The following is a 25786-nucleotide window of genomic DNA, read 5'->3' as shown; positions in this document are numbered from 1 at the left end:
ACAAGAGGGGTGGCTCTGTATTACAATGTGTTGAAATGGTTGAAGCATGAATTTTAATAGAAGAGAAGGAAAGGCCCTTGTGAAACGTCTCTGTTAAGTATTGAAGAATATGTGGTAAGCTGGGCACTGTTGTGCCCATCCCCTGAGACTGGCTCCAGGAACAGTATCTTTTCCACTTTTCAGCATACGATGTTCTAGTGCTAGGCCTCCTTGCTTCCAGAATGACATCCCACACTTGCTTACTGAGGGATGGTATATGGAGAGCTCAGGTAATTAGCCAGGCTGCAAGGTTCAGGATTTGAAGATGGGGGTGCAGAATCTGGCCCTCCTGCTAGGACAGAAAATTAGGAGTCTGAGGAAGGTGCCATGGTTCCAACAGTGACACAATATGCAAGAGGGGGTACCACTGTTGTTGTGGCCAGTCTGGTCCAATGAGTATTGTCCTTGGTTTGTCATGTTTGATGTTTAGTAGAACTTTCGAGAGGAGAGGCAGAGGGGGAAAGGCATAAACTGAGAGGCTTTCCCAGGTGAAGGACAGGGCATCCACTGTCCAAGCTTGTCTGAGGGGAGTCCTTGTGCAGAATTTGTCCAATTGGTAGTTCTGAGGGGAGGCAAACAGGTTCATCTCTGGGCTCCCCCATTTGTTTATCAACATGTTGAATATCTTTGGTTCCAGTTTCCACTCGTATGGGTCCATGAGATTTCTGCTTAGGTCGTCTGCCAATGAATTTAGCTTGCCTGGCAGAAAATGACCTTATAGGTGCACTTGGTAGTTCAAAGCTGTGTTCCACAGAGCCATGGCTAGTCTGCAGAGAGGGTATGAGTGGGTTCCCCCCTGCTTGTTTATGTACCACATAACAGTGGTGTTGTCTGTCTTTACCAATAATTGCCCTTGAAGAATGTGGTCCATGAAGGCTGTCAGAGAATTCTGTACAGCTAACATTTCTTTTTGATTGATATACAGGTGCATTTGACTCTGGTTCCATTTGCCCTGAATGCACTGCCCGGTCAAGTGAGCCCCCCATGCATAGTCTGATGCGTCTGTTGTTAGGGTTTGGGCTGCAGGGTGTAGAGTGAATGGCAGTCCCTTGTTGTGGTAGCAGGCCTCTGCCCACCAAAGGAACTCTGTCTTTATACAAGGAATGATAGGAATCCTTGATTCCAGGTCCTGAGAATGTTGACTCCATAAGCTTTTTAGATACCATTGTAGTTTCCTCATATGCAGTCTTGCATATGGAATTAGTAGAATGCAAGAGGCCAAGAACCCCAGGGCTTGCAGAATTTTCCTTGCAGATAGCTGGGTCTTTGTGGCCAGTAGTTTGAAGTAGGCTGTCAAATAAACTTGTTTCTCTGGCGTGAGGTAAGCCATCTGGGAAGTTGTGTTCAAGCTTGCTCCCAGGAATACAATTTGTTGGCAGGGTACTAGATGAGATTTCTTTACGTTTATGGTGTACCCCAGTGAGGTTAGCAGTTTCTTTACAAATGCCAGATGTTTTAATAGCAAGTCCTGATTTTCTGCCTGAATTAGACAATTGTCCAGGTATGAGTATATTTGAATATTTCTTTGCCTGCAGAATGCAATGACATGAGCCAGGCAATTTGTGAATAGCCTGGGCGCAGTAGATAAGCCAAAGGGCAGTGCAGAGAACTGATAATGTATGTAGCCTGCTCTGAAGCGTAGGTATTTTCTGCAAGATTCCCTTATTGGGATGCACAGGTAAGCTTCCTTTAAGTTCAATGTTGCCAACAAGGCATTTCTGCCTAGCATGGGAAGCAGTTAATGAAGAGTCAGCATTTTAAATTTTGGGATTACCAAAAAGGTGTTTAGGATAGACAGGTCCAGGATAGGACTCCAGGAGTTGTCTTTTCTGGGTACCAAGAAAGGTCTGGAGTAAAACCTTGTCCCCATTCCTCTGCTGGGACAGGTTGAATAGCCCTGATATTTAGAAGAGAGAGAACCTGCTGTTGAGCCCCTGCCCACTGATTTGGGGGTAGGTCTGGCCAACCGTTTGGGATTGGTAAGGTGTGGAAGTGGAATCTCTATCCTTGGGAAAACTATAATTAAAAACTATTTGTCTTGGGTAATGAGTTCCCAGTTTTTTTGCATGCAGGGCGATCTTTCCCCTAAAAGTCAGTTGAGCAGGGCTCGGAAGGTTTAAGGTTAAGTCATTGTGACAGTTTACCATAGGGGGGTGTCTTACTACTTTCAGCTTTGGAAGTGGGAGCCCCCTCACTGCTTAGGCCTGTGTGTACCTTGAGACTGTAGCCTAGGTGGTCTGCTGTTCCTGGGTTTGGACTGAGAAGGCCTGGAAGAGACAGGAAAGGACCACTTCTTAGAAGTCCAATGCCTACTAAATCTGGGAAGCTGTACTTGCAAGAAATCTTTAACAGTTTGCATAGATTCAGCTTTTTCCTCCATCTTTTTGAGTGCTACTTCTGCTTTGTTGCCAAACAGGCGGTCTTGGTTTAAGGGAGCATCCAGTAATTTAGTTTTAACATGATCTGGCAAAGTTTGCCCCTTAAGCCAAGCATGCCTTCTAAGAACAGACCCAGTGACAGCAGCCCTGCAAGATGCCTCTAAGGAGTCAAAACCACATTGCAAAGTAGGTTTACCAACTTGTTCAGCAGAATCCATTAAATCCTACAATTCTTTATTTTCAGCACAAACAGGAATCAACATAATTTCTGTTTAAGTAATCCAATAATATGCTGCTGATACTTTAACATATGAAACTGGCAATTTAAGGCCCTAATGGCCAAAGTGGCAGAAGTCTATACCTTCTTACTCCATCTGTCCAGGGCCCTGGAATCTTTATCAGAGGGGGTAGGGTTTTTGGCAGTAGTAGCCTTAATGCCTTTGGGTCCCTGTGAAATGGTCTCTGGGTCCGCAGTAGGATTCTTAAAGAGGAACTTTTGAGAGCCAGGTACTCTTAATACATGTCAGGTTTCCTGGGAGCCGGAGGTAAAATGTCTGGGGCCAGGCTAGATTCCAAGAAGGCATCATCTACAATGACCAGTACAAGAGGGATAGCTAAAGGCCAGTGTTGAGGTAGGAGCAAGAATTCCCTAAGCCTCTTTCTGGAGTCAGAGTAATCTTGGGTTTCCCAGCGAAAATGCTTCCTAAGAGTGTGCACAAAGCTTCACCAAAAGAGAAATCTTCTGGAGGGGAAGCAGAGGGACTGGAGTCCTCTGCATCAGAATCCTCATAGGTAGATAAGGGCAAATCTTGGTCATTAGAGGAAACAGAAATTTCAGAATCCTGATCAGAATAATCAGAAGGAAAATCAGTTCTAGGTCTCTTACAGGGAGAAGGCTGGCTTTCCCCAATTAAAGTAATAAGGTCTTCAGCCAGTCTTCTTTATTTTTTTAGGTATATGGGCCTGACCATGCGGTTTGGATGTCTGTTTTCTAGGCGTGGATCGAGTTTTAGGCCTTGAAGAAGAAAATGGCATTGGTTTGATATGCAAGTCAGTAGGCCTGAATACACCCTCAGAAGCCGGTGCATGCACAGCAGCTCTGGACCCATCCAAGGCAGAGACATCCGCAGGTTCCATAGTCGAAGCATCTCGCAGCATACCGGACTCCGAATGGGTCTCAGTAGAGGCCTGCGAATCTAAAGTAGCAGGTATCAGGGGCTGCAAAAGAGCCTCACTAAGTACCGGCGAACTGGTGACTAGCTTAATGGAAGTGTTGTCAGCAGCTTTGGACCTATGCAGTTTGTCTTTGTCTTTATCTTTATGTTTTTTCAGAATGTCCGTAGTTGGATGGCTTGCCAAAGCCATTTCTGGATAATTAAACAGAGTACCGAAATAGTCTGATGTGAAAATGAACAGACGAATAGTTCAAGGATTGAATAAGGCACAAAACCGACCGTGAAGGACATTGCGGTCTGGGCCTAAGGAAGGAATGCAATACGAATAAAAATTTTTGTGAGGTATATGCTTTCCACAAGTAATACAATTGTTAACTTTTACTGACATTGGTTAAGAGCAAGAAAAAGGATCCCCAATGGGGTACTTAGCTTTTTTGAAGACTTCGATTCTGAAACTCTAAAACGAAAATTACAGGAGTCAGCCGACCGGCACTTGCGAACTGCTTCTGCTTCGGGCACCGCATGGCAAGAAAGACTGATGTAATGGTTTCGGCTGCATGCTTTACACCCGTGACTACCTGACATCATGGAAAAAGAGACAGCAACCGACGCAGGACCCAAGACTTTGATAATCAGGCTGGTTGAGAACTACCTGCAAGCAGATAACCCAAATGAAATGACCAACAGTGAAACACAAAGAACATCAACGCACTATCTGAAACCCACACCCCCCGATGTGGGATCCTGCGAAGCTCCCACCCCCCCTAAATATATATACCAACACGGGGATTACACTACAGTGGAGAAAGAGCATAATACCCACATTGGGCAAGTGTTGACTTGCCCTGGGAAAACTTAAGCGGTTCAGTACTTTAACTTTTGTGATTGTCGTCTCGGTATTTATTATTTATCTTCGGGATTCTGAAATTATAGGATTTAGAAGTAGATCTATAAAGATATAGATTATATATATATATATATATATATATATATATATATATATAGGTCGGTCTCACACATATACCACACACACACACACACACACTAAACTCTGTTAACTAGCACCCATGGAGATTGGTAGATGCCCGACAACTGCAGTTTCTATTTCTTAAGAGTTACTATTACAAATAGGCCTGACTAACATTGCACCCTATACTATTTGTTTAGTTTCTTCTCAGGTTGTGGAGAGAATGAATTTATTCCTATCTTCCTTTTTAAAACTCTAAAAATGTAAGGTATGCTTCTGCGGTGGGAAAACAAAGTGCAACGTATGAAAATTGTACTGCATTTCTTCAATTTTTTTTTTTACTTCTGGATAACATAGTTTACTATACACATATATAATATATATATATATATATATGTATTACACACATACCAAAACAATTAAGTCCAGCACTAACAAGGAAAATGAAAAACTTTTTTCCTAAAAGTTAAAATGGTCAGGAGAGAAAAATCCATTAGCAAACTGCGGATCTTCTTTGGTGCATGACAAAAGTAAAACACCAAAGAATATGCATGGAAATAGTAAATTCACACACCATGTAACTCAAACTGATTAAACATTTAAAAATGTGTCTATTTAAAAAAAAAAAAAAAAAAACAGGCAAAAGACGTCTAACTGTAATAAATACACAATTTTAATAAACTATTGTTGCTTTTAAAGAACTAAATCATTTTTTGCCCAAAAATAAGTAAATAAATGAATTAAATAAGTGAATGAATTCAAAAATACAAAAATATATGAAAAATAAGAACCAAACTGAATTGGGTCCAGTGTCTGTAGTTTACCAATGCCCTTGTTGATCATTTCCATAACAATTCCTTCCATAAATTTGCATACAAGACTTGTCAAACTGAGGGGTCTGTAGTTCCTGGGGTCAGCTGATGGTCCAGCCTTATGAAGAAGAATGACTGTTGTGGCCCTCCATTCACCTGGCACAGAACCTGTTTTGAGGCTGTAGCTGAAGAGTCCTTCAAGTAATGTTGTTAGGTCATGTTTTATGCTATTTAGGAGGCAACCAGAAATATTGTCAGGGCCCACTGAAGCACTGTTTTAGCTTTAGTGAGCACCTCCAGGACCTGCTCCCTGTTGACAGCTATGGGATATGCTAGAAGGGATTGCACAGGTGATATTGGGAGGTGAAGTTAGCTATAGATGCATCAGCCAGTAGATTTGTTATGCCACCTTGGTCAGTGAAGGTTGTGGAATTTACTACTAGTTCTGCACACTGCTGAGTATTACCTTTAAGGTTCCTGACATAGCTGAAGAAGGCTTTGTAACAGTCTTAGCCAGGGAGGCTTTCTTGACCTTATAATTTGTATGGCTGGCCTTCATTAGACCTCTTAGTTTCTTCTTTAGATGAATCTGACAGCGCTTGTCTAGAGTTGCTCTTTCTGATTTTGGCCATGAATTTTTAAAATACTTCCTAACATTTCATGCATTCATAGGCATATACTAGGCTAATGACCACTAGGGACCTTGTAAGCCTAACTGTGCAACCCAAACGTGCACCACACATTTGATTTATGTGTGTGTGATATACTGACTGCCTATAGCCATGACAGACATAGGAGCCAGACCAAGGGTGAATGTTCAATTTCCCATCCACTGGTCCAAAGTAGCAGTTAAAAAGGGATAGGGAGGAACTTTTTCACAAGGATGGGGGAGCCTGCTCCAGAGAATGGGAATTCGCTGAGAAACATATCTCTCTTCATCATTTCCTGTTTATGTCACATGCAACATTTAGGTTTTTTTTTTTTTATCTAGTAGTTCTGGTGCTGTTTGTTTTGCAGATATGCAAAACATTCATCAAAAGAGGGTCAAGTAATGTCTTGCATGTCAGGCAAAGATCATCTCTCAGAAATCTGTATGATACTTAGCATGTGTCTGGTCAGCTATATACCAAAGGGAGCATTATACACTATGATGGGTCTGATAAGGGCAGAGTACACTACAATGACAACTTCTCTGCACCTAGATGCCATGCCCTTTCTTATAAGTTGAGCAGCATAGAAGGATTTTCATATAACCACGGACACATGCTGGTGGGAGGCTAGGTTACTGTCTACACAAGTTCCCAGATGCCTGTTCATAGGTAGGTACTCGGCTATTGGCTCTAGGGCCTATACAATCCTAGCCAAAAAAGTACCCTGGCTTTCGCCACCCAAGAAAATTATTTTCCTGTGCTCCTGTCAAGCAGAACCATAGAAGTGATCCCCGGGGTGAAGTTCCTATTACCCATCCAATCAAAATTTTTCTTGAAGAGTGCTAATCAGGAGCTCTGTTTGACATAGATAGGTAGTCTGTTCCAGAGTATGGGAAGTCTCTGGGACAGGAATCTCTCTCTCCAGCATGTTCTGTTTATTGTGGTGACAAGTTTAGGTCCCTAGAGAGTGTAGCTCAGAGGGACTGGGATATCTTTAAGTGGAGCATGTCCAACAGCTCTGGGTTTGACATAGCTTTGTATGTTAGGTAGAGATCGCCTCTGAGTAGGTGATATGCGACAGAGTAAAGCTGGAGTTTTCTGAGTCGGTCTGCGTAAGGCATTTTTTGAGGCCAGTAATCCTCTTTGTGAGGTATTTTTGTGGCCTTTCCAGTTGTTGTAGATGTCTTGTGAGGTACATACCAAAAGGGGCGTTGTACTCTATCATGGGTCTAATGAGTGATGAGTAGAGGGGAACAATTACCTCTTTTTTTCTGGATGAGAAACCTTTTGTGATGAGGTGTGCCATGTAGAAGGATTTCCTGACCACTATGGCGATGTGACTATCAAAGGAGAGACTACTGTCCACCTGTGTCCCAAGGTCTCATCACACTTTCGGTGTTAAGTAGACTACCGCCTATGTGGTAGTTCATGGGTACAGAGTTGTTACCAAAGGAGATGACAGTGCACTTTTTGGCATTGAGCTTGAGACCACGGCTTTGACACCAGGCATCTGCCTCAGTGAGGCCCTTTTGTAGGATGTCCACATCATTAGGAGTTTTGATTATGGCTTCTAGTTTGCAGTCATCTGCGAATTTATTTAGCTAAAGACCTTCTGTATTAGCCTGTACTTCAGAGAAGTAGATACCAAACAGGAGAGGACCCAGAACTGAACCCTGTGGTACTCCACTTGTCACTGGTCTGAAGTCTGATTTGGAGTCTGCTACTTTCACAGTGTGGGGTCTGTCAGTAAGCCAGTTGGCAATCCATCTTGTGACATAGGGATTTATACCTAGTTTAGTGAGTTTATCTATAATTCCAGAGTGGAGGATGGTGTTGCATGCCTTGGCGAGATGTAGATAGGCTTTATGAACCACCTTACCCTCATCTATGGCTTTGGCGACTGCTTCAAAGAAGTCTATCAGCTTTAGGAGACATGATCTGCTTTTACAAACCCGGACTGTGTGGGGCCCAGAGTTTGGAGGTCTCCACTGTCTTTGTTTATGAGTTCCATGACGATACGTTCCATGGCCTTGCAGACCAGGCTCGTCAGGCTAATGGGGCAGTGGTTCTCGGGGTCTGTTGTGCCCCCCCCCCTTTGTGGAGTGAGATAACCGTCGCAGTGTGCCATTCAATGGGCACAAAGCCTGACGTGAGGCTATGATTGAACATGGTACTTAGGTGGGGTGCCAGTTCATTCTGTAGTTCATGTAGAAGGCAGCCTGGGATGTTGTCAGGTCCCATGGATGCTGCGTTCATGGTTTTGGAGAGTGACGTTTTTACCTGTGCAGTGGTGATTACAAGAACTCTGCATTCTTCTGGTACAGAGATGGGCCCTTTAGGGGGTGGGGGGTAAAGTTAGCACTGAACCTATCTGACAGGATGTTGGCAATATCAGTTGGTTCTGTATATTTAGTGTCATTGTGCTGCAATTCAGAGCAGACCTGAGTGTTGCCATTGAGATTTTTGACACAGTTATAGAATGCTTTGTGGTTGTCTTTAGAATCAGTGGCGATTTTGTTTTCATAACTAGCTTTGGAAGATTTTATGAGGGATCTCAGCTTCTTACTGAGGCTGACTAGTGAGTTCCTCCAATCGTGGGACTTTACTCTTTTTTGCAACAGTTTCTTTCTTCTGTTGTAAAGCTTGTTTATGGCAGAAGACCACCAGATTGGCTTCCTTTTTTTTTGGAGGATAGCATGTTTTTTTCTGTTAGGGATAGCATGATCCATGCACTCGTGTACGTGCATTTGTGTAGGATTCAGCAGTCGTACCTCTGTTGAGTGACAACTTTTAAGGGTGCTTGACTATGTTACTCATAGTGGTAGACTTCACAAAAAGTACTATAATGCATTTCTTGATATTGAGTGTTAAGCCATGGCTTTGGCACCAAGCATTTGTCTGTGTTAGTCCTTCTTGAAGGGTATTTTCATCTTGTGGAATTTAATGACTGCTCCCAGTTTGCAATCAGCTGTGAACTTGGTCAGCCAAAGGCTTTTGACTTATGAGAAATAGAGGCCAGAGAGGAGTGGGCCCAGCACAGAGCCCTGGGGACTCCACTGGTGATCAGTCTTTTGTGGAGGTGGCCTCAATGATTCAAACTTCCTGGGTCCTATCCAAGAGCCTTTTTGGCTTGCCTTGGCCTCACTGAGTGAAGAGCAATTGTCTTAGGGCCGCATATAAACTATATAATATAGTCAACTGTTTTGCTGTCACTGACGACCAAAGTCGACCTCCTGACTCCATTCTGGGTGCATTCGAGCAATAAATGTAATAACGAATGCCTGATTATTACTTAAAATTCTAATTCTCTAACATCTTAGTTACGTTATTTTTTTTTTTTTCAGATAAAAAAAATTTGGAAGCCTTGGAGCATAACTTACACAGCTGTTAAGAGAAGCATACTATGCACCTGCATATATTTGTTTTGAAACAGGACAGTGCTTTGCAACAAAAACACAATGCTTCTCCATATTTTTAGAACTTCGTTAAGCAAGAAAACATCAGTGTATAAATGGAAAATTGGAATACATGTTTAAAGTGACAGTACAAACTCTATAGACAAACCCTGGGCAGCTGATATTGGACTGTCTCTGCATTTCAAAGGGACTTCTTGAGTGTGTGTTCCAAAGTGAAGACAAAATGTAATTTTTTGCCACTTTGTTGTAATACTATTGTTCAAATTCATATCTTAACTATTCTCAGTCCACTCCCTGCCCACAGAGAGGTTTACCCTCCAAAGTATGCACCCCTCCAGTAGTCTGGCCATGTATGCACAAGCAGTTCTGACACCAAAGTGAAACATTTCCCCCAAAGGCCTCCTTCAGTAGATTGCCGATGTATATACAACCACTTTGACATCAAAATGAAACCTTTCCACAGGATCCCTCTAGCAGTGTGATTGCTCATGCACAAGCACTGAAATTACACTAAAATGAAACATTACCTCAAACTATCACGCCAGTAGTTTTCCCTCGTAAGCACAAGCAGTTACATGACATCAGAATAAAACATTAGCGCAAAAAAAACCCTCCAGTGGTTTGCCCATGTATGCAAAAGCACTTAAATTATATCAAAATAAAATACTTCCCCCAATGACCCCTCCCATACTCTGCCCATGTATGCACAAGCACTGACATGACACCAAAATGAAACCTTTCCCCTCAATGACCCCTGCAGTAGTTTGCCGAATTAGGCACAAGCACTTAAATGACATGAAAATGAAATACTTCACCCACAACCCCTCTATTAGTTTGCTCATGTATGCACAAACTCTTAAATTGCATCAAAATGAAACATTAAACCAAACAACCACTCCAGTAGTTTCCCCTCGTATGCACAAGCAGTTATATGACATCAAAATGAAACATTAGCTCAAACGAACCCTCCACTAGTTTGCCCATGTTTGCGCAGGCACTTAAATGACATCAAAACACATTTCTCACAACAGCCCTTCCAGTTCTACGCCCATGTATGCACAAGCACTGAAATGACACCAACATGAAACCTTTTTCCAATGACCCCTCCAGTAGTTTCCCCATGTAGGTACAAGCACTTAAATGACATAAAAATGAAATAACACACACACACACACACACAGCCCCTCTTGCAGTTCACTCATGTATGCACAAACTCTTAAATCATACCAAAATGAAACATCAGCCCAAATGACCCCTCCAGTAGTTGCCCATGTATGCATAAGCTAAAAATAATGGACGGACAGAGATCCAAAACCAGGGCCATTTTTTAATTATTGCTCTTATAAATTTAGAAATAACCAGTTACGCATTAAAATGTACTTTCAGAATTATCTGAAGACTCAGACTAAAAGTAACATCTGTCCATAATGATTTACCACAAAACTGGAAATTTAATGAGGGATGAACAAATAATATGAGGTAAAACTCTGGGCATTCTGCAAAACTACAAGACAGTAAAGAAGCCAATCTTCCACACAGCTACTTCTTAAGGGAATTATAAACAAACTGAGGAAGGGACAAACAGCTCTCACTTTGAAGTAAAACAAAGTACAGTTTTGTACCTACCATAAATGTAGATGTCCGAACAGGATAGCATCTGCAGTCATAACAAATGGGTTGTCCTGTCGTCAGGCAGCCCTTCGGTCGGCCGGATTCCAAAGTCTGGGTCCGGCTTCGGCTGATGTCGCACTTCACCCGACGTCATCTCTGCTGGTCTTCGGGTATAAAGGCATCAGCCGACGCCATTTTCCTCAGTGTTTCTTGCCCCAGATGCCAGTTGCCCTCTTGGTAAGCTAAATTTTGGATAAATGCCAATGTTTCCAAAAAAGTAGAAGGCAAACACAAAAATAACAATGTATGTACATATATACAAACAAATACACCATAAGAGACTCCCCAGCTAGCTATTAGGAGGGTAAATACCCTAGGAGTACCACAGAGGGAAGGAGGGTGGGTAATCCTGACTGCAGATGCTATCCTGTTCGGACATCTACATTTATGGTAGGTACAAAACTGTACTATGTCCTTCAAGGATGCATCTGCAGTCATAACAAATGGGTAGAATACCATAGCCAAACTAGTGGAGGAGGAAGAAGAATTATGGTGTAGTTAGGATCCCTTGTAGTACAGCAGTGGCAAACCCTGCTCGGGATCTAGAGTATAGAGGTAAATTATAATGCTTGGCAAATGTATGCACGGAGGTCCAAGTAGCCGCCTCAATAATGTCCTTGGTTGCCACTCCTCGTAAGAAAGCTGTGGTAGTGGCTGTAGCCCTTGTAGAATGAGGTCTTATGTTCTGTGAAATTGGTTTTCCGTGGTAGGAGTAACAGAATCTTATGCAATTTCCTATCCATTTGGAGATTGTCTGTTTGGAAATTGCTTTTCCTTCCCTTCCTGTTGCATAGGCTACTAAAAGCTGGTCAGTTTTTCTGTCACCTTTGGTTCTGTCCAGGTAGTAGCGTAACTGTCTATGTACATCCAAGGTATGCAGCAGTCTTTCCCCCCTGTTCTGTGGATTGGGAAAGAAGGCAGGTAGGTGGATTGCCTGGTTTAAAGACACTCTGGATACCACCTTAGACATAAATGTAGGATTAGTTCTCATGGACACCCTATCTTGATGGAAGATTAGGAAGGGTTGTACTGCCATTAAGGCCTGTAGTTCCGAAACCCTCCTTGCTGAAGTAATTGCCAGTAGGAAAGCAGTTTTCCATGATAGGTGTTGAAGATCTGCCATTGCTGCTGGTTCAAATGGAGGGAGTGTCAATTTTTCTAGCACAAAGTTCAAGTCCCATGCTGGTAATGGTGGTTTCCTAGGAGGTTTTACATTCTTGATCCCTCTGAGGAAATGCCTGAGTAGAGGATGCGAAAAGACAGGTGGATCGAAGCTGTATTCTGCTGAAATAGCTGATGCATGTATCTTGATGGAGGAATAGGACAGGCCTGTATGTAGAAGCTCTGCCAAGTACTCCAGGATGTTAGCAATATCTATGTTCGACACATCTTTTTCTCTTTCAGTACTCCAAATGACAAATCTTTTCCATTTTCCTGCATAGTTCCTTCTTGTTGAAGGTCTGCGGGCTTCAAGGATAATGTCTTTAACCCTTTGGGATAGGTCTGGGTTAGTTGCTGCTATGTGATGTTTCAGGCAGTCAGTTGCAAGGTTTTTAGGTTTGGGTGCATGATGTTGTAGTTGTTCTGAGTTAACATCAAAGGCATCAGGGGTATTGACCACATTCTCCCCTGAGACATGCTCCTCAGCAATGGATACCAGTGTTGTCTTGGCCAATTCGGAGCTATCAGGATTATCCTTGGGCGTTCCTCTTTGATTTTCAGTAGTATGTTGTGCATTAAAGGAAGAGGTGGAAATGCATATGCTGTCAGGCCTTTCCAACTGAAGGATAGAGAGTCCACCTTCCATGCAAGTGGGTGGTATGTCCTTGTGCAGAATTTTTTGAGCTGGTGATTGAGTGGGGATGCGAATAGGTCTATTTGTGGCATTCCCCATTTCTTTGTGATGGCCTTGAAGATGTCCGGGTGTAGCATCCATTCGTGAGCATCCGAGGTGGTTCTGCTTAACATGTCTGCTAGGGTGTTTTCTTTTCCCGGCACAAATATTGCCTGTAACTGGATGTTGTAGCTCAGAGCCATATTCCAAAGGTCCAGAGTCATTCTGCATAGGGGTATGAATGAGTGCCTCCCTGTTTGTTGATGTACCACATGACTGTGGTGTTGTCTGTCCTTATCATTAAATGGCCTTCTTTGAGGAATGGTCTGAATTTCTGGATTGCTAGTTTTACTGCCAGCATTTCTTTTGGTTTATGTGCAGGTGCAGCTGGTCTGGAGTCCACAATCCTTGTATGCATTTGTCCAACATGTGCGCCCCCCAGCCTAGGTCTGAGGCGTCCGTTGTGATGGTTTGGCTTGCTTGAAAGTTGTGGAAGGGCAAGCCTGGGTTTGACTGGCATGCTTGAGCCCACCATAGGAACTCCTGTTTCAGGCATGGGATTAGTGGGATTTCGGTTTCTAAGCTGTGCCTGTGTTGAGACCATAAATTCTTTAGGTGCCACTGTAGCTTTCTCATATGCAGTCTGGCATGTGGGACCAAGATTATGCATGATGCCATGAAGCCCAAGGCCTGCAGTACTTTTCTTGCTGTTAGTTTGTTCTGCTTTGTTAATGCCAAGAAGTAAAGAGGGAGTTGTTTTGTTTTTCTGCAGTTAGGAATGCCATTTGTTTTGCTGTGTCCAATTCCGCACCCAAGAATGTTCTTGTTTGGGATGGTATCAGTCTTGACTTTTGTAAATTGACTGTGTATCCCAGGGCTTGTAGTAAGCAAATGACTCTTTGTAAATCTGTTGTCAGCTTGCTTTTGTTGTCCGCTTGTAACAGGCAGTCGTCCAGGTATGGATAAATTTGGATTCCCTGTAGCCTGCAGTGAGCGATTACTGATGCCAGGCATTTTGTGAATACTCTGGGCGCAGTAGATAAGCCAAAGGGCAATGCTGAGAATTGATAATGCTCTGATCCTGCAAGAAATCTGAGGTATCTTCTGCAATTTGGTCGTATGGGGACGTGCAGGTATGCCTCCTTGAGATCTAGACTTACCAGCCAACACTCCTTGCCCAGCATGGGAAGAAGTTGCTGTAGGGTCAGCATTTTGAATTTTGGGACAATGATGTATGTGTTTAAGGCTTGTTGGCTGTTGGTGAAGCACCCTCCAAGAGGAAAAAACGCTGAGAGAAGAAGGGAGCCACTTTTGAGATTTTAAGTATTTTTTCTCTGTTTATTTGCTAAATTTTTCTGCATAGCTGCCTAGCTTGAGCATTTTCTGGCTTGTTAAACTTGATTTCTGTATTAGTAGCTGTATTTAGAGCACAACCAAAAGCTGTTTGCTGAATTTCCTGTTTGCACTTAATTTTAAATCGTTTTTTTCTTAAAACTTGCATATTTTCTGTCCTTGACCTAGCACTCTTGTGTGGGGTCATTTACTGCACTGTTATAACTTGATATTACTTGTGAACCTCTGCTATCTCTGTAAAAAACAAAACAAAAAAAAAAATCTTGCTTTTTTCCCACTTTTCTGAGTTAAAAAGTTCAGTTACAGGCTTGCTGTTCCTGAACTGTTTGAAAGTTTCTGTGAGGCCATTTTTGCTTGGGCTGAAGGAGGGTCTCTGTGTTCATCAGTGGCAGTGACTAACATTGAGCAGCTTCCCTGCCCCGTAGAGGTGGTTACTGACTTGAAACTGTAGTTTTATTGGCCACTAGGGGTCATTTCCATAACTCCTTCATCTTCCTCTCTTAAAACCTAGTTGCCTCGTGGTTTGAGCGTCTTTTCAGGCTTGTTGGCTGTTGGTGAAGCACCCTCCAAGAGGAAAAAACGCTGAGAGAAGAAGGGAGCCCCTTTTGAGATTTTAAGTATTTTTTCTCTGTTTATTTGCTAAGTTTTTCTGCATAGCTGCCTAGCTTGAGCATTTTCTGGCTTGTTAAACTTGATTTCTGTATTAGTAGCTGTATTTAGAGCACAACCAAAAGCTGTTTGCTGAATTTCCTGTTTGCACTTAATTTTAAATCGTTTTTTTCTTAAAACTTGCATATTTTCTGTCCTTGACCTAGCACTCTTGTGTGGGGTCATTTACTGCACTGTTATAACTTGATATTACTTGTGAACCTCTGCTATCTCTGTAAAAAACAAAAACAAAAAAAAAAAAAAAATCTTGCTTTTTTCCCACTTTTCTGAGAGTTAAAAAAGTTCAGTTACAGGCTTGCTGTTCCTGAACTGTTTGAAAGTTCTGTGTTCATCAGTGGCAGTGACTAACATTGAGCAGCTTCCCTGCCCCCCGTAGAGGTGGTTACTGACTTGAAACTGTAGTTTTATTTTCCCTTTTGGGTCTATTCCTGCTTCTTTCCAGCCCCTGCTATCAAGCACGCTTTAACGTGCTTTAGCGCGATTTAGAGCGGAGTTGCCACTAGAGCAGCATCGGGCAGCGCCGGTTAAACTCTTTCTGGCTCCAGAAAGTGTGTTCTTCAATTTTTCCCTTAGAACTGCTCTGTTAGGAACCTAAACAGTTTACACCTACACTAAAAGTGCAGCACTTGTTCCAAATAGCTTTTTCTTCTCAAAAAGCTCAGCACTTGTCTTATAAGCATATCCCTTATCTTATAAGCATTCTCTTTGCAGGTCAAGCACTCCTATATTATACAAATCTCTCACTAGCAAAACCCCCCAGGAGTGCCCACTTCCCTGCTAAGCCCACTACTTTTCTGTCTCATACCAACTCATAATTCTTTCTAGCATGTCAAGGGTCAGATGCTGGCGTCCTCTCCTGCCCATTTGGTGAATCTGGGAATTCTGAGACAATGTTACAATTGCCTCATGTACACGGACAACCATCTCCTCCTCCCATGTAACACTAACACTTGTGAGAGATGCAGCTATTTAGCCAGACTGGAGGCTGAGCTCTCTCAACTCAGGACTGGCAAGACCAGGCAGGAGGAGAAGGCAACTACACACACCACAATACCAGTCTCACATAACTCAACCACACCACTGAATCAAACACAAACACACTAAGACATACTCGGAGGCTCTGAGTAAAGATTTACCTAAACAGCAGAGGCCTCCAAAGCAGACACCCAAGCAACTGCAAACTCAATACACCACACAAACAACACATAAACAACAAAATCAGAGTACAAAGCAGTCACTGCCCTTAAGGCCAAATACAACACCAAACATACTTGTCATAGGTGACTCCATAGTCAGACACACTGACGTCCCGCTCACCAGACTGAGTAAGGAGAAGGTCACAGTAAGCTGCCTGTCGGGCGCTAGAATCCGCCACATAACACAAGCACTCAGGTCTCTCAACAGCAGGTACAAGTATGACTCAGTCATTGTCCACGCTGGTGTCAACGACCTGAGACGTACCTCTTTGGACTACATGAAAAGAGACATTGAGGAGCTCTCTGATTATGTAGCCCAGGCAGGTATGACCCTGACCTTGAGCAGTATCCTACCTTCACCTAGAATGATGCCACAATACAGTGATAAGATGATCAGCTTTAATAATTGGCTTAAATTCTGGTGTCATTCAAGGGGATCAATGTCTGTCTGCCTGGGATGACATGCTGGACAAGCCACGCTGCTTCAAGGGACGGCTTGCACCTGTCACCCTAGGCTTCCGGATATTGGCAAAGGCTCTTGCCACCCCGTAGTGCCTTTTTAGGCAAGGCTCAAATTCTAAACCTACCACCCTAGAACACAAAAAAGTAAAAAAACTAAGGGTAATGCTTCTCAATGCCAGAAGTCTCAATCTCAAGATGCACGCACTCGAGGCCCTTCTCAGTATGGAGAACATCGATGTCTGTGCTGTGACAGAAACCTGGTTCAAGGCTCCTGAGAGCACCCCAGCACTAGCAGGTTTCACCTCATATCATGCGTTCCGGCCCCAAAATCCGGACAACACCAAGAAAGGAGGGGGGGGGGTGTCCATATTCATAAAGGACACCCACACCTCAAGGTTGGTGGCAATGCGCGATGCATCGGAGATCATCCAGGTGCATAACCATAGGCAAGACTGCTCTGCAATTTGTAGTATGTTACAGGCCACCCTCTCAAACTCAGGAACCTCACATGGCCTTCCTGAAAACAATGGAGGGGATAAATGTATCTCCAAACACCATCATACTAGGTGACTTCAACTACCCTAATATAGACTGGGAACACTACTCAAGCCCAAACACTCTAGCCCAAAGGTTCCTGGAGTTCATAAACTCAAATGCCATGGAACAACTAGTCACCATCCCCACAAGAGGAGAAAACATACTTGATCTCATCATCACGAACATGGGATCACAATGTTCAACACCGGAAGTATACCCTCACTGGTGAGATCAGATCATAAACTAATCTCGCTGGAGGTCCTCATCCGCCGCCCCACCTGAAACAAAAAGAACACAGTGAAAAACTTCTCAAAAGCCGACTTCACACTTCAAAAACTAGTGTGGTCTCCTTTAAGGCCCCTGAGCCAGTGGTAAACATTACTCAAACCGCTGAATCACTTACAAATGCCTTCTACCAGCACCTACAGGACTGCATGGATCAGGCAATCCCAAACAAAACTAAGACTCTTTGTACCAAAGGCAAGCGTCCAGTCTGGTGGACCCCAGCCATAAACAAGCTCTACAACAAAAGGAGGAAGCTACTACAAGATAGAGCAAAATCCTTGAAAGGTAAGACACCTTTGATCATTATAAGTAAAAACTAAGAGCTCTCATAAAATCATCCAAGGCAAATTTTGAGAGAAAAATCGCCAAGGATTCAAAAGACAATCATAAGGCCTTCTTTAGCTATGTTAGAAACCTAGGAGGAAACTCCCAGATATGCTCAGAATTAGTTCAAAATGATGTGAAGATTACTGAACCTACACACATTGCCAACATACTGGCTGACAGGTTCAGTGCAAACTTCTCCCCTCCCCAAAAGGAGAGATATCTATACCAGAGGATTGTAGCCCCCAAACATCTCCAACGCCCAGGTGAGAACTGCTCTCTCCAAAGCAAAAACACAGCATCCATGGGACGGATGGTGTCCCCGGCTGTGTGCTCCATGAACTCAATGAGGAATTAAACCCGCAGTTAGGACAGCTGTTTAATCTTAGCCTCACCTCAGGATACGCACCCAAGGAGTGGCGCCTGGCGACTGTGGTCCCACTTCACAAGGCGGTGCCTCCACCAACCCTGGAAATTACCGTCCCATTAGCTTGACAAGCCTTATCTGCAAAGCCATGGAGAGGATCATAATGGAACTCATAAATAAAGACATAGGGAACTTGCAGACTTTGGATCCAACCCAGTTTGGCTTTGTCAAAGGCAGATCATGCCTTTTAAACTTGGTTGACTTTTTGAGACAGTCACCAAGGCCATTGATGAGGAAAGGCAGTCCATACAGCCTACCTTGACCTGGCAAAGGCCTTGACACAATACCCCACTCAGGTATCATCAAAAACTCATCAGCTTGAATGTAAACCCATACATCACAAGATGGGTTGCAAACTGGCTAAGTGACAGAACCCACAGGGTCAGAGTTGCTGGAGCCATGTCAGACTCAAAGCCTGTCACAAGTGGTGTCCCACAGGGCTCAGTCCTGGGTCCACTCTTGTTCGGCATCTACTTTTCTGAAGTACAAGCAAACACAGGAGGGTTATGGCTGACAAAGTTTGCAGATGACTGCAAACTGGGCCATAGTCGAAAACACATCTGACACAGATATCCTTCAGAAGGGCCTCACAGAAACAGATAACTGGTGCCAGAGCCATGGCCTAAAGTTAAATGCCAAGAAATGCATAGTCATACCCTTCGGGAAAAACAAGGTTACCCCTAGCTACCATATAGGTGGCAATCCACTGAGCACAGAAGAAGTCATCAGGGATCTGGGGACCCAGGTTGACAGTAGCCTTCGTTTGACACTCATGTTGCTAAAGTAGTTAGGAAAACCATCTACATTGCCCACCTGAACATGAAGGGATTCACATCTAGATCAAGGGAAGTCATCGCCCCTGTACTCATCACTCATTAGACCTATGATTGAGTACAATGCCCCATTCGGAATGTATCTGACCAGACACCTGCAGCAGCTGGAAAGGCCCCAAAGTTCCTCACCAAAAGGATAAAGGGTCTCAAAAATATGTCTTATGCTGCCCGACTGAAAGAACTCCAGCTCTATTCAGTCTCATACCGCTTGCTCAGAGGTGACCTGTGCCTGACATATAAGGCCATGTCAAACCCAGATTTGATGAATATGCTTCACCTCAAAAAATCTAGATCCCTCAGAACCACAAGGGCGAGAGACTTAAACCTTGACACGGTTATTAATAGAACATGCTGGAGGGACAGATTCATCACCCAGAGACTCCCTATGCTGTGGAACAAAATCCCGGTACATGTGAGGCAGAGCACCTCGCTGGCCTTGTTCAAGAGGAATCTTGACCAATGGATGGGGGATCGCAGATATACCCCATGGATTACTTCAGTGTCACTGCTTGACAGAGGCACAGCAAAATAATAGGCATAGTTTTATTCAAACTAAAGGGGTGTCGAAAGCCAAATAACTATGGGCTAGGCTTATAAATGCCCTTGGGCAGATAGCCTAGTATGAACCTATGAATCTAAGACGGACAGGTCGAGAATAGGTCTCCATCTTTTCTCTTTTCTTGGTACTAGGAAGAGTCTGGAGTAGAATCCTTTGCCCTGTTCTGTTACTGGTACTCTTTCCACAGCTCTTATCTTTGTTAATTGCGCTATCTGCTTTAGAGCTTCTGTTTTTTGATTTGGAGGTAGGTTTGGCATTCCTCTTTTTACTGGTAAGGTGTGGAAGTGGAACCTGTAACCTTGGTCTATGGTTTGCAAAATCCACTTGTCTTTTGTGATATAGTGCCAATTTTTCGAAAATAAGGCTAACTTTCCGCCTAAAGGTGCTGTTATTTGCTCCCTGGTAGGCGGTGTCAGAGCCAAGTCACTGTGATTGTCCTGTTGCAGTGGCAGTGGTTGTGTCTGTGCCTCGGTTATTGCCTTGCCACTGTCGTCCTCTGTAGGCACCTCCTCTGGATTGATTTCTGCCTCTAGAGCGTCTATTCCTGCCTCTTTGAGATTTTGAGGAGTCTGGAAAGGACCAATTTGTGGTAGGCCAGTTCCTGCTAAACCTTGGGGGCTGAACCTGTAAGAAATCCTTAACTGTTTGTACAGATTTTGCCTTCTCTTCCATTTTCTTCATTACTTGCTGAGCAGGTGTACCAAATAGACTGGCCTTATCCATAGGAGCATCTAACAGCTTTGCTTTAACATGATCCGGCAAGACCTGTTCTTTCAACCATGCATGCCTTCTTATCACTGTGCCAGTCATGGCTGATCTAAATGAAGCCTCCAGTGCATCATAGCCACATTTTAAAGAATGGTTACTAACCTGCTGAATGCTATTCACCATTTCTAAAACATATTTCTTATCTAAGGAGTCATCAGTGGACAGCTTCTTAGTTAACTGATCAAGCATAAACTCTTGGTATTGGATCATATGAAACTGACAGTTTAAAGCTCTAGCTGAGAGAGTAGCAGAGGTGTAAACTTTTTTCCCCCATCTCTAAGGACCTGGATTCCCTTTCGGAAGGAATAGGGTTTTTTGCTGAGGTCGAGGCTACTGCCTTAGGCCCCTGGGATATAGTCTCAGGATCTGCAAGTGGGGCCTTGTATAGGTGGTGATGAGTGTCTGGCACCCTGTAAAATCTATCTGGTTTGGCAGGGGCTGGAGGTAAAGTATCAGGAGCAGTGCAAACATCATTAAATGCATCATCCACAACAGGCAGTACTGGAGGTATAGCTAAGGGCCTATGTTGTGGTAAGTGCAGAAATGTCCTAAGCCTTTTTCTTGAATCTGAGAAATCTTGTCCCTGCCATTGGAATTGTTCTCTCATGGCATGTAAGGTTTCCCCAAAGGAAAATTCCTCTGGTGGAGAGGCAGATGGAATGGATTCTTCAGCATCGGAATCTTCATAAGTAGAAAAAGGAGCCTCCGGCTGGTCTGTAATGTCTGAGTCATCCGAAAAATCATCAGAGGACACTGGCTCGGGGGGCTCTGCTCTAGGTCTCTTTTCTGGGGGCTGAGAGGCCCTGTCTGGGTGAGATTGGGATCCCCTAATTAAGGATATTAAATCCTCTGCCAGAGTAAGCATTTGTGAACTAGAAGTGGGCCTGTGTGAGGGGGGCTTAACAGGCACTGATTTAACAGTTTTGGCTGCTTTAGCCCTGGCAAAGGCCTTAATAGACTTGGCTGCAGGAGGCCTAGCAGCACCACATGCTGGGGTAGAGACATCCAAAGGAATGGTGTCTGATAAATCACTAGGAACCACAGTAGTAGGCAAAACTTCTGAGGCCGATTCAACTAAGGTAGCAGGAGCCTCAGTAGTAGTCATGGATTCGCTGAAGATTGACGGTTTTCGGTTTCGCCGAAACCGAGACACTCGCAGCTTGCTTAACCGTGGTTTCGCCGAAACCGCGGACCGCGAGTGTCGGTCTTTTCTTTGCGTTTTTAACAATTTGGGTAGTCGGAGGATCCGACGGCATGATGTACGCAAAATCTGAGCGAAAAACTGTTCAGCAAACTCGGACCGACGCCTAAGCGTTCGTCGGTTGAAGGAAGCACAGGCCGAACAGGCTGCTACGTCGTGGTCTGGGCCTAAGCAAGGCAGGCAGTAAGAGTGGAAATCTTTATGAGGTATTTGTTTCCCACAAGTTAAACAGTTATTGACTTTTTCTGACATCGGCTGAGGCAAGAAACAGTCCCAACGGGGTACTTACCTTTTTGAAGTCTTGAGTAGTATTCGGTAGTAGTAATCTCTGGATCTGACCGACCGGCACTTGCGAACAGCTTCTGCTTCGGGCGCCGCGCGGCAAGAAAGACGGAGGAAAATGGCGTCGGCTGATGCCTTTATACCTGAAGACCAGCAGAGATGACGTCGGGTGAAGTGCGACATCAGCCGAAGCCGGACCCAGACTTTGGAATCCGGCCGACCGAAGGGCTGCCTGACGACAGGACAACCCATTTGTTATGACTGCAGATGCATCCTTGAAGGACATCTTCTGGTTAACAAATGAGCTCAAAACCTTCCTAATCCTCACAGAGAATACCTACCATGAATGGAAGTACAAATATCTAACAGTTACACAACCTTGCAAAGAAGCGACGGACACCACAAAACCCGAATTAAACCTTACTTATAAAATTAGTCTACTTCTTAATGTAGGAAAGATGGAAATCGCAAAGAAGTGTTAAGTTTTGGTAGGATTAGGTTACATGAGTATAGGGACAAAAGAAATGTTCTGGATGAGGATACATGTGAAAGTGAGAAGTGACTAACCTGGACTGCTCTCTCGCCACTCTCTCCCTTGCAACTAGAGTGCGGGAAGAGAATGGGACAGTAAGGGAACTAATCAGTAGCCGTGTCATGTATGTGACAGGCTGCTGACTTATCAGTGCTGGGTCCTAGTGCCTGCCAGATTCTACCCCCCCCCCCCCATTCCAGATAAGTATTACGGTACTCTGAACTGCCACACAATCAGGTCAGATTTCACAACAATGGTAAGTACAGACTGTGATGACTGCAAACTGTACTTAGCATTATGTGATTTGGAGGCATAGGGGCTGCATTACTAGCTGTTCAGGGCCACATGAGACCCACTGGCTGCAGGTTGGATACTCCTACACTAAGGTAAGTACCATGAATAGAAATTAATCTCTGTATGAAATCATTTAATTTATTCCCATTATTCTGCTCTTTATTTGTTTATTTACATATTAATTTCAGTTTGCTAATCATGTAAATGCACTGGCTGACAGACTCTTTTCAGTCGCAACCTGATCTCCACGGTACAAGACACAAACAGAGAATGAAAAACAGAATAAAGTATTATACCACTTTCTGAAGGAATGTCAAACAGTTTCACAAAATGCAGAAGTGGAATTCAAGCAAGATGATAAACATGTAAGAACTGGAAAGTACTGTTGTGTACACTTACCATAAATGTAGATGTTAGAGTGTCTTCACTGTTGCAGTCATCACTGTAGGGTTCTTCCTGCCGGCAGGCAGCCCTCGGTCGGCCAGAATCCCAAAGTCTGGGTCCGGCGTCGGCTGTGTACTCACCCTCCCTGACGTCGGAGCGCCAGGGGTATAAAGCTCCCAGCCGATGCCATGTTCTCCAGTTTTTCTTGCCCCAGATGTCAGGTGCCCAAAAGTGAAGGCGAAAAGTAAAACAAAAATGCAACATACAACAAACCCCATAACCTGTAGCAAATACACCTCAGAAAAAGGGTGAAGTAGGAAATCATACCAATAAAAGTATAAGAGGGGATAGGAGGGTGGGGTAACCCAGACTGCAACAGTGAAGACACTCTAACATCTACATTTATGGTAAGTGTACACAACTGTACTATGTTCAGCGTGTTTCACTGTTGCAGTCATCACTGTAGGGTTGAATCCCAAAGCTGAGATAAAGGGTGGTGGTTATTGAGTAGAAGGGACGGCTAGATGGCCTTGCAAGACTGCAGAAGCAAAGCCTGCCCTAGACTTAGAATAAAGAGGGAGATTACAGTGCTTAGAGGGAGATTACAGTGCTTAGAGAAAGTATGCACTGAACTCTAAGTTGCAGCTTCCAAAATATCTTTGGTAGGTACTCCCCTGAGAAAGGCAGCTGAAGTAGCAGCAGCTCTGGTAGAGTGAGTCCTAACTTTTCTTGGGATTTGCTTTCCATGATGAGTAACAAAATCTGATTCCATGAGCAATCCATTTAGAAATTGTCTGTTTTGAAATAGCTTTGCCTTGGAAATTTGCTGCATAAGAAACAGTTGTTCTGTTTTCCTGATATCCTTGGTTCTGTCCAGGTAAAAGCGAAGCTGCCTGTGCACGTCCAAAGAATGCAAGATCCTCTCCCCCTTATTTTGTGGATTAGGGAAAAAGGTCGGCAGGTGAATAGTTTGGTTTAAAGCCACTTTAGAAACCACTTTAGGCATGAAAGTAGGGTTAGTCCTCAAAAAAACCCTGTCTTGATGAAAAATAATGTAAGGTTCCACAGCCATGAGTGCTTGTAACTCCGAGACTCTCCTGGCTGAAGTTAAAGCCAGTAGGATAACAGTCTTCCATGATAAATACTTTATATCACATGTGGCAGCAGGCTCAAAAGGAGTCAGAGTAAGATTTTCCAGGACATAATTGAGGTCCCAGGCAGGAATGGGTGGTGTCCTAGGGGGCCTTAAATTCTTTGCTCCTCTGAGATACTGTTTCAGAAGTGGATGTGAAAAAATTGGAGGGTCTGTATTATAATGTGCAGAGATAGCTGAGGCATGTATTTTTATGGAGGAAAAAGATGAACCCTTATGCAACATATCTGTTAGGTATTGTAGAATCAATGGAATATTTGGAGTGTGAGGATCTGATTCCTGAGCATGCATCCAGGTGCAAAATCTCTTCAATTTGCCTTCATAAGATTTCCTAGTGCTAGGCCTTCTGGCTTCTAAGATAACATCCATGACCTGTTTGGAAAGTGTAGGATTAATCATAGGCCCTGAATACGCCAGGCTGAGAGTTTTGATATGAGAGTGCAGGACCTGGCCGTGGTGTTGAGACAAAAGATTTGGAATCTGAGGTAGAATCCAAGGAGGTTCCTGGGATAGATTTATCAGTGTTGAGTACCAAAATTGTCAAGGCCAATTCGGGGCTAGTAAGATCAGCTTTGGTTTGTCCTGTTTTATTTTTAATAATACCCTTGGTAGAAGAGGTAGTGGTTGAAAGGCATACCCAGAGAGGTTCCTCCAACTGAATGAGAGAGCATCCACTTTCCATGCTAGCTTGTGATATGTCCTTGTGCAAAAAGTCTGAAACTGGTAGTTGTGGGGAGATGCAAATAGATCTATGTCCGGGCAGCCCCAGGCTTCTGTAATCATCTTGAATATTTGGGTGTCTAGCATCCACTCGTGTGGGTCTGACAGGCTCCTGCTCAGGCTGTCTGCCAGAGTGTTTTGTTTCCCTGGTAGGAATTGAGCTTGTAGGTCCACTTTGCAAGCTAGTGCTATGTTCCATAGAGTCATGGCTAGTCTGCAAAGGGGGTAGGAGTGAGAACCCCCTTGCTTGTTTATGTACCACATATTACTGTGGTGTTGTCTGTCCGTATCAGTAGGTGCCCTGGCTGTAAAAGATCCCTGAAAGCCAAGAGGGCATTCTGCACAGCTAACATCTCTTTTAAATTGAAATGTAGATGCTTCTGATCCTCTGCCCAAAAACCTTGCAGGCCTTTCCCCTGCAGGTGGGCTCCCCATGCATAATCCGAGGCGTCCGTGGTTATCACTTGGTAGGCTGGAGGTAGACTGAAGGCTTTCCCTTTGTTTTGAAGACACGCCATGGCCCACCAATGGAATTCCTTTTGCAGGCAAGGCAAGACAGCAATCACTGTTTCCAGACTGTGACAATGCTGGGACCATACGCTTTTTAGGTACCATTGTATCTTCCTCATATGCAAGTCTTGCATATGGTATGAGTAGGATGCAGGAAGCCATGTAACCCAAAGCCTGCAGGAATTTCCTTTCAGTTAGGTGAGACATCAACGCCAGGCTTTTGAAAGTTGAAGCTAGCTGTAGTTGTTTTACTGATGTCAGGAATACCATCTGGGTTGTTGTATTAAGAGCTCCCAGCAAAGTTATCTGTTGAGTGGGTGTCAAATTTGACTTTTTTACGTTCACAGTGAATCCT

At 43.8% G+C, this 25786-nt stretch overlaps 1 protein-coding gene across 1 annotated transcript in view; it reads right to left on the bottom strand.

The window, feature by feature from the left end:
* The window catches only part of HELZ (helicase with zinc finger), a 3197037-nt gene that overhangs the window by 1361653 nt on the left and 1809598 nt on the right, over nt 1-25786 (bottom strand). Inside the window, exon 15 of the mRNA XM_044085095.1 lies at nt 7811-7862. Coding sequence (XP_043941030.1) covers nt 7811-7862 — 52 coding nt within the window. The remainder of the gene's footprint in view (nt 1-7810; nt 7863-25786) is intronic.

This window comes from Protopterus annectens, chromosome 10.part0 (genome assembly GCF_019279795.1).
Source record: "Protopterus annectens isolate FY-2018-M chromosome 10.part0, PAN1.0, whole genome shotgun sequence".
NCBI lineage: Eukaryota > Metazoa > Chordata > Ceratodontiformes > Protopteridae > Protopterus > Protopterus annectens.
This window is presented reverse-complemented; position numbering and strand designations above follow the sequence as displayed.